This window comes from Eulemur rufifrons, chromosome 24, assembly GCF_041146395.1.
Source record: "Eulemur rufifrons isolate Redbay chromosome 24, OSU_ERuf_1, whole genome shotgun sequence".
NCBI lineage: Eukaryota > Metazoa > Chordata > Mammalia > Primates > Lemuridae > Eulemur > Eulemur rufifrons.
The window spans coordinates 16698073-16707789 of NC_091006.1; the positions used below are offsets into that span (position 1 = coordinate 16698073).

At 35.9% G+C, this 9717-nt stretch overlaps 1 protein-coding gene across 1 annotated transcript; it reads left to right on the forward strand.

Annotated features, from left to right (window-relative positions):
- Window positions 1–196: 196 nt before the first annotated feature.
- On the forward strand, window positions 197–8970 carry ZNF615 (zinc finger protein 615). The gene is made up of 4 exons (XM_069457864.1): window positions 197–212; window positions 2804–2930; window positions 3211–3303; window positions 7064–8970. The coding sequence occupies exons 1-4, from the start codon at window positions 210–212 to the stop codon at window positions 8968–8970; spliced, it is 2130 nt and encodes a 709-aa protein (XP_069313965.1). The 5' UTR covers window positions 197–209.
- The last annotated feature ends 747 nt before the right edge of the window (window positions 8971–9717 follow it).

The window sequence follows — 9717 nt, forward strand, 5'->3', positions numbered from 1 at the left end:
AATCCCCTTTCGCATCCTACAACACTCCTTACTTTTGAACCCACAGAAATGAAATTTTTTGGCGAGATCAATGATCTAGCATATCTAAAAGTAGTATGTTTTATATTTAAGATGCGGCTTTTACTCTTTGTCCTGCAAGTTTCCAGCATATTCCTCTTGGATATTTCTTTTCAAGTTCTTTCTGACGCAAGTAAAGTAACATCTCTGTCATGGTAAGTTCTGTTAGTCAAAGATAACCCATGTCAAATTTTTAGTATATTTCAATTTTAGGCTTGGGTGTTATATGCTTAATATAAATTACATAAAGGGTACTATGATTTTCTTTTTCACTTCATATGGTGTAATAAACATTTACAAATTATTTTTAGTGTTTGAACCAGTGGTATTGAGTGGATTCACATTAAGTGTATGCATACATTTGGATTTAGGTATCATTTTTAAGAATATTTTATGATGATGCATTTACCTATGGATTTATTTTTCTGCCTTTCATCTCCAGTCTAGATTATTTACTTTTATTGCAGTGTGTTATTATTATTTTCTAACTGCCCTTTCCTTATAATATTCTATAAAAAGTCAATGTGTTAGATATTTAATTTATATTTGATCATCCTATTAAATTTTTAATATTACAGTATTTTTTCTCACTGTTCAACATATTTTTGTGAAAAATTTTCAAGCTATAGAAATATTGAAAGAAGTTTCCAAGTTACCACCTAGATTTTACCATAAACGTTATATTAGATTAGCTCCATCAGTTATCTAAGCATCTACCTATTCCTCTGTTGAGAAATCATTCCTTTTTATTGTTGATTTTGATATATTTTTAATTAAGTTGCAGACATCAGCACCATACCTCTAAAAAATTCTGCAGCCATATAATTAGCTAGAATTCTATTAATAGCATTTTAGTTGCTTTCTTTGTTTACTTAATAAGGAGACATCTTATTTACAAATAATTTTGGCTAGGTATAAAGTGGAATGACAGTGGACTTTGGAATGAAATGAACCTGGTTTTTCAGTCCTGATTGTACTTCTTGCTCATTGTGTGATTTGTATGACGTGTGTCTGTTTCTTTGTTAGTAAAAAGAGAAGTTAAAATCTCTTCCTCAAGGTTATCTTCCAGGGTTATTTGTGGTTTTGTCTTTTGCAAAATTTGTATTTATAACTCACATTCTCTCTTCCATCCTCCCTCGTTTCTTTCTCTTTTTTCTAGTAATGAAAATGTTTTAAGCCATGAACTTACATTACTGATCTATGAACAGCACTTTTAAATGTAGAATGCTGACATTTTCTTATTTAAACATATGTGTACTTAATGAAAAATCCAATGAAGAAAGTAAAATGACCTGTCAACACCCTTTTGCCAATATTTCCTTTTCAGAAAGTCCCAGAAATGGAATTTAGGGTTACCAGGGATACTTTTTTTGGCAGCTTTCAATAGAATGTTAAATTTTGCGCAAGAAATGTTCTGCTCTTCAATACTGACTCTTGTCCTGTGTACGCTTTAGGATGGTATAGGATTATTCTACTTAAATTTTGTAACCAGCCACCTTACTACAGAGGTATACAGACATATTAGGGAAATACTGATAATTTGACCCTTCTTATACTCAAAAGTCATCTTTGATTATTTTTTCAAACTGCATTGCATTGAATAATGTTTCTAGACCCAAATTCTCAACTCTGCCATTGTAATGTGAAAACAGCCCAAGACAATATGTTATAGAATGGATCTGGCTGTGTTGCCACAAGACTTTATTTACAAAACAGGTGGTCCAGGCTGTGGACACTATGTTACTGACCTGTGATGTAGGTAACCATATGGCTTTTCTGCACTAATTCAAGTTTGGGCAATTAGAGCCCATGTACTAAATCTAGCCAAGTGCCTGTTTTTGTTAATAAAGTTTTATTGGAACCCAGCCATACTCATTTGTCTATTTTTTTGTATACTGCTGTTTTTGAGCCATAGTGGTAGAATTGAGTGGTTCCCACAGAAATTATAGGAAATGAGTTTTTTTAGTGTGGAAATGTTTTTTTAAAAAAATATTGCTGACACTAGAGATTACAAATAACATATAAACTTTGTCAGTGTTATGGTAATTAGTATTTTGTATCCTATTCCTACTATACAGATATTGTAAAGTACTTTTTCATTCACTATCCTCCTAATTTATATGCTCTTATGGTATATTTTAACATTTATGTATTAAAACCTCCTGAGATATTATCATCCTTATTTTTCCAATCCGTAGTAATTTGTGTGTGTATATACGTGTTTATATATATTTTACTTTAAGAATAATTTTTATCCAATTTGCTTAATCATCTAATAAACTCTTGTGCTTCATATATGTTTTGTACAGTTTCTTTTTTTAAAATGTATTAACTACAGTTATTTAGTATGTATTATCTTGTGATACTAGCATCTGTGATTCCTTTATTACTGATTTTGATATTGGTTTGAAGACTTATGGTGAATTTAAGAACTTGTGTTATTAATCTACTTATAACTAGCTTACAGTTTGGTATTGGCAAATAGATGCTATGTATTACAGATGTTCTTATGTTAGCAAGAGGATTTGATGACTACATATTACAGAAACTTCTTTGAATTTTCATCTTTGTTGAATGAATGGATGATTGCACAGAATATTTTACCAGGATTCTCATTCTATCACAATGTATTAAGAAAAAAACACCAGTTTCCTATATGGTGAAAATGAGCAGAATAACTTCCTTTACATTCTTTTCCTATCACCGAAAGAACATCACTTCGTTAAACAGGACTGTGTTATTACAGGAATCCCTGACACTTGACGACGTGTCTGTGAAGTTCACCTGGGAGGAGTGGCAGTTCCTGGGCCCTGCTCAGAAGGACCTATATCGGGACGTGATGTTGGAGAACTACAGCAACCTGGTGTCAGTGGGTGAGGACAGCTGCCCCGTGTTGCTGAGAGGGTGCCCCGTCAGTGGCATTTATTTCTCAGCTGCTTACATCTTTAGAATATCAGCAGTACTCTGAAGTGTTCGATTCTCAGATTCTTCTCTTGCCCCACACAAGAGGGTATAATTTACCCTCTCCTGAGAAAAAAGCCCTGATGTTAGAGATGTGAAACCTGTTTAGTCTCTAAAATATAACATTCTCCTTTCTGGACATTGCCAGCCCAATTCCATATATCTAAGTCTTCTATCATTTCCCGTGAACAGGGTATCAAGTCAGCAGATCAGATACACTCTCCAAGTTGGAACAAGGAGAACTGTGGATGACAGAGGATGAAATCCACAGCCAAATCTGTTCTGGTGAGTGAGAGAACCAGCTAGGTGGGCAGCCACGGAAGTCATATTCTGCTCATGCAGAGCAGGTATCAAAACTGTGAGAGTGTCTGAGGATACAGTAGCCTCTTTCTTCCCATGGAAGAGCTCTTTTTCTTTGTAGAAGTATGAGGGAATATATACCCCTATTTTTCTTTCTGAGATCTCATCCCTGTTTATTTTGTATACATCTTGATTTTGTTTGCATAGTTATCTTCTTCCTAGGATTTTCAAGTCTTCCTTTTCTTTGTCCACTGTCACAGTGTCTCTGCCTATGTTACCAGCTCTCTTGCTATGAAATCCCACTTTCCAGGCCTCTAGAGAGAATTTGAACGCATCCCCTTGTTTCTGACTACTACACCTTCCTGTCCTATTAGGAAATAACAGTTTCCCATCATAACATCCAAGCCCGCCTGGAATGCTGTGCCCCATGATAACCTGGTCTCTGAGCATTTTGTGGTTCTTTAGCTTCTCTTATTCCCCCATACGAGAGTTCGCCATACATCTCTTTTCATTTTCTTTTCTATTCTCATAGCTCTTAAAATACTCCTTCATTCTATGAGTTAACCTCTTTCTGTTCTCTGTAAGAGACTCCTAAATTGACTTCTCCCTTAATATTATCTAATGTACACTTTATTTTTATGTATTTTACTTGTTTTCTTGGCAGCTGGCCTGTAACTTCCCATTTTGTGTTCAAGGAACATAAATCGGCCGGGCGCGGTGGCTCACGCCTGTAATCCTAGCACTCTGGGAGGCCGAGGTGGGCGGATCGTTTGAGCTCAGGAGTTCGAGACCAGCCTGAGCAAGAGCGAGACCCCATCTCTACTAAAAATAGAAAGAAATTATATGGACAGCTAAAAATATATATAGAAAAAATTAGCCGGGCATGGTGGTGCATGCCTGTAGTCCCAGCTACTCGGGAGGCTGAGACAGGAGGATCGCTTGAGCTCAGGAGTTTGAGCTTGCTGTGAGCTAGGCTGACGCCACGGCACTCACTCTAGCCTGGGCAACAGAGTGAGACTCTGTCTCAAAAAAAAAAAAAAAAAAAAAAAAAAAAAAAGGAACATAAATCATCTTCCCTCCAAGAAAAATACTTTTAGCTATCCTTATTTAAATTCACGATCTCCTTCATTACTAGACATCTGAAATTCTCTCTATCCTGGCAGTACATCAAATGTTCTCTTACATGCTGAGCTCTCCTCTTAAAGTTGTCTACTATTTCAGTTACCTAATTAGAAAAGAACTTTTAATATCCAGTATTATTTCTATCCCAAATCAGATCAGAATTTATGTCTGCTACAAGTTACTTCCTTCATAGTGTTGCCAATTCTGAACTTTCTTCAGTTCATTTTAGATGTTGCCACTGCATTCATTTCCCTAAAGCTTGTGTTTTCTCACATTTTTTAACAGTGTTATTGAGATATAATGTACATGTAATATGATTCACCCATTTAAAGTGTACAATTCTATGATCTTTTAGTATATTCACCTAGTTGTATAAACATCACAATCAATTTTGGAACATTTAATATATCATTCCCTATCCAGGGAAACTCACCCCAAGGCTGGAGTCTCTAGCCCCTCACAGTCACAATGATACGATGTAGCCCAAAGCCTCAGACATACAAAAATAGGTGTCTACCCTAAATAACGTTGTTAGCATAAACTATCTGGTATGGCCCAAGGCCTCAGGCATAAAATGATACTCTTACCAGGTAGAATGTTCCAGGGACTCAAAGCTTATCTTCCAGAAGCCAGTCAAGGCCATTTCTTTCTTAGGGATGTTCAGGGATGGAATAACCCAAGCCTCCTGAGTTAATACTTTATATTATTGTTCCCTCTTTCTGTAGGAATATAGGAGAGTATGATTCAATTAGGCCATTAGTTGTAGTCTTAACTATAGAATCCTTCATCTAAACTTGAGATGGATGCTTTGGGACAATTAGTTTAGTGGTGGTCTATAGAATGAAGAAGAATAACAAGTTTTTGGAAATGATAACCACTCAATAGTCTATCACATTTGAAATCAAATGCTGAGGATCTCACATTCTTTCCTTTTTAAAATTTATAACTATGGGCTGGGTGTAGTGGCTTAAACCTGTAATCCCAGCACTTTGGGAGGCCAACATAGGAGGATCTCTTGAGAACAGTAGTTCAAGACTGGCCTGGGTAACATAGCAAGACCTTGTCTCTACAGAAAATGAAAAAATAAAAAAAAAAATAGCTGGATGTGGTGGTACACCCCTGCAGTCCTAGCTACTTGGGAGTCTGAGGTGGAAGGATCATTTGAGTCCAAGAGTTCAGGGTTACAGTGAGCTATGATTGCACCACTGTACTCCAGCCTGGGTGACAAAGCAAGACCCTGTCTCAAAAAATAAAAATAAAAGCAAAATTTAAAAAAATTATTATTACTTTTAAATGGACAAAAATCATATATCTTTATTGTGTACAACTTGTTTTTGAAATATGTGTACATTGTGGAATGGCTAAATTGAGCTAATTAACATATGCACTACCTTACATACTTATTCATTTTTTTGTGTGTGGTTAGTTAAAATCTCCTCTCTTAGCTATTTCCAAGAGGCCCTCACATTCTTACTTACCACTCTGGGATATTTGTTCTGTACACCTGGATCACCAGTCACGTACCTGGTTACAGTAGTCAGTGTTTTAGTTCATTTCAGAGGGCTTAACAACTTTCAAAACTTTACATTGTTGGAATGATTAAATCCTTGGCCCTGTGCCTTCACCTTCTTTTTTTTTTTTTTTTTTTTTAACGTGTTTCCAAATACAGTCTCATCCAGTACTCTTTCTTTGAATAATTTGTATACGTCCACATTGCTATTTCCAGATAAGACCTTTCCCAAGATTTATATATTCAACCAATTTCTTCATGTTTGTACTTGGATATGTAGTAATCATCTTAAACTTTATATGTTTCAGAATAGATGCTAGATTTGCCCTTCATTCCAGACTTCAGTGATACTTTTTATTTCATCATGAGGTTTTTTTCCCCCCTACCCGGTGGCTGAAGCCATATAATTTTTGGAATAATTTTTGAGTCCTCTCTTTTATTGACTCTCTTCCCATTTCTCCCTTAGAACCCTTTAGTGAATCTTGTCTTTTCTTTAACTATATCCTGATTTTCTCCACCTCCTATATCTTCGTTGTACCATTAACCACATTTCACAAACTACAGTTACCTTATTTATTTCTTTGCTTTTTTGTTAATTCATTTTCCCATAACTAGAATTAAACCTTTGTGAAAATAAGAAATGTTTTTATATCTCAAATATGAGCATAGTGACTTACATATAGATGTCATTCAACAAATATTTGTAGAATAAATGAATATAGCCCTTGTCATGTGGGATTAACCTGTGTAGTCTAGTATTTCTTCAATTTCTATGATCTGGTGTCCCACCAAATTCTGGGTTTCCCTGCTAAAAATGACCTGTTTATATTTGACTATTTGTACATTTTGTAAAGACTGATTTAGAAAAGCAACCAAATCTATATACATTATGAATTATCTAGCTTTGTTTGTACACTTACTGCTTTTGCTTTTTGGTGTGTTCATATTATTGGGTTTTACAATATGCAAGAGATAAGAGATATACCTACATGGAATTTCCTTTATACTAATATAAGGTTGTCACTAAAGAGTCACTTCATAGCAAGGCATTTTTTAAACAGTTTTACTCTAAAGGAAGATGACAGAATGATTCGCTGTTCTCTTCTTTCCTAGACATCAGGAAAATTGATAATCCTCTGCAGCATCACTTGCAAAGTCAAAGTATTCAGAAGAGAGGTCATTTCCTGTTAAAGCAAAATTGTGATATGTTTGACTTACATGAAAAACCTTTAAAATCAAATTTTAGTTTTGAAAACCAGAACAGAAGCTGTGACCTAAAGAACTCTACTGAGTTTAATGGAGATTGGAAATCCCTTTTTCATGATACCCATGAACAATTTTCTTCTGAAATTAAATTCCCTATAAGTACAAAACCTATAAAAAATAAACCCCAAGTCATTAAGCAACAGAGAACTCCCAACATAGAGAAAGCTCATGTATGCAGTGAATGTGGAAAAGGGTTCATCAAATTGTCTCAGTTCATTGATCATCAGAGAGTTCATACTGGAGAAAAACCTCATGAATGCTGTATGTGTGGGAAAGCATTCTCCAGAAAATCCAGGCTAATAGAACATCAGAGAACTCACATAGGACTGAAACATTATGAATGCACTGAATGTGACAAAACCTTCCTCAAGAAATCACAGTTCAATATACATCAGAAAACTCATATGGGAGACAAACCTTATACATGTAATGAATGTGGGAAAGCCTTCATCAAAAAGTGTCGGCTTATTTATCATCAGCGAACTCACACAGGAGAGAAACCCCATGAATGCAGTGTATGTGAGAAAGCCTTCTCTACAAAGTTTAGTCTCACTACACATCAGAAAATTCATACAGGAGAGAAACCTTATATATGTAGTGAATGTGGTAAAGGCTTTATCGAGAAGAGGCGTCTTACCGCACATCATCGAACTCATACTGGTGAGAAACCCTTTGTATGCAATAAATGTGGGAAAGGCTTCACCTTGAAGAACAGTCTTATCACACATCAGCAAACTCATACAGAAGAGAAATTATATACATGCAGTGAATGTGGAAAAGGTTTTTCAGTAAAGCACTGTCTTATCGTACATCAACGAACTCATACTGGAGAGAAACCGTATATATGCAATGAGTGTGGAAAAGCCTTCACCTTGAAGAGCCCTCTAATCAGACATCAGCGAATACATACAGGAGAGAAACCCTATGTATGCACTGAATGTCGAAAAGGCTTCACCATGAAGAGTGACCTCATTGTACATCAGCGAACTCATACTGCAGAGAAGCCATATATATGCAATGATTGTGGAAAAGGCTTCACTGTGAAGAGCCGCCTGATTGTACATCAGCGAACTCATACAGGAGAGAAACCCTATGTATGCAGTGAATGTGGAAAAGGCTTTCCAGCAAAGATCCGGCTAATTGGACATCAACGAACTCACACTGGAGAGAAACCTTACATATGTAGTGAGTGTGGAAAAGGCTTCACTGAGAAGAGTCACCTCAATGTACATCGGCGCACTCATACAGGAGAGAAACCCTATATATGTAGTGAATGTGGCAAAGGCTTAACTGGGAAAAGCATGCTCATTGCACATCAGCGAACTCATACTGGGGAGAAACCATATATATGCAATGAATGTGGAAAGGGCTTCACCATGAAGAGTACTCTAGGAATACATCAGCAAACCCATACTGGACAGAAACCATACAAATGCAACGAATGTGGTAAAACCTTCAGGAAGAAGACATGCCTCATACAGCATCAGAGGTTTCACACAGGAAAGACTTCCTTTGCGTGTACTGAGTGTGGAAAATTATCTTTGCGCAAAAATGATCTCATTACACATCAGAGAATTCACACAGGAGAGAAACCATATGAATGTACTGAGTGTGGGAAAGCCTTCACTACAAAGTCCGGGCTCAATGTTCATCAAAGAAAACATACAGGAGAGAGGCCCTATGGTTGCAGTGATTGTGGGAAAGCTTTTGCCCACTTGTCTATCCTTGTTAAACACAAGAGGATTCACAGGTAGTCATTTTGAGGAAATCTTGCCAGTTGTAAGTCCTCAAGATATAGTATTGCAAAGAATAACTTAATGATTGCAGAGTATGTGGCCATGTAATTAGTGATCAGTTACTTCATGTTTTATGTTAAAGAAAACATGTATACACACAAATAAAACATGTACAAAACAACTCCAATACAATCGGTTTTGATGAAAATATTTTGCGACATTATGTTGAAAAAGTGTATATTGAGAAAAATTCTACAAATGTGGCTGAATAGGAAATCCTTACGTGACAAGATAGACCCTATCAAAAGTAATCATAGATCTTGAATCAACTACTAATTGGTAAAAATGTAATAATTATGGGAAAACCTTTGCCCAGAAATATGACCTCAATAGATTGAAAGAGTTCACGCTAGAGAAATACTTTCCTATGGTAAGGAATGTGGCAGGGTTTGCAGTAAAATATTTTGCTTCATCATTTGCCAGGAGATAATGTAGGAATAAAACTTATGAACACATGCAATGTGGAAGATCTTTGGAAAAATATCAGAGAACTTAGTGAAGGAAAGGAGCCTTGGCAAAATGAATGAGAGTTCTTTGTCACAAGTCTAACTTTAGACAGTACACCTCAGGTGCATTTGGGAACAGGATACCTTAAGCCATATTTCTAGTTGCCTTGTCACAGATTTTATATATTTTAAATTGTGACAGTTTCTTCATGGATTAAATTTTAATATACACAATACAGGAGTATTCTATGCCTGCCTC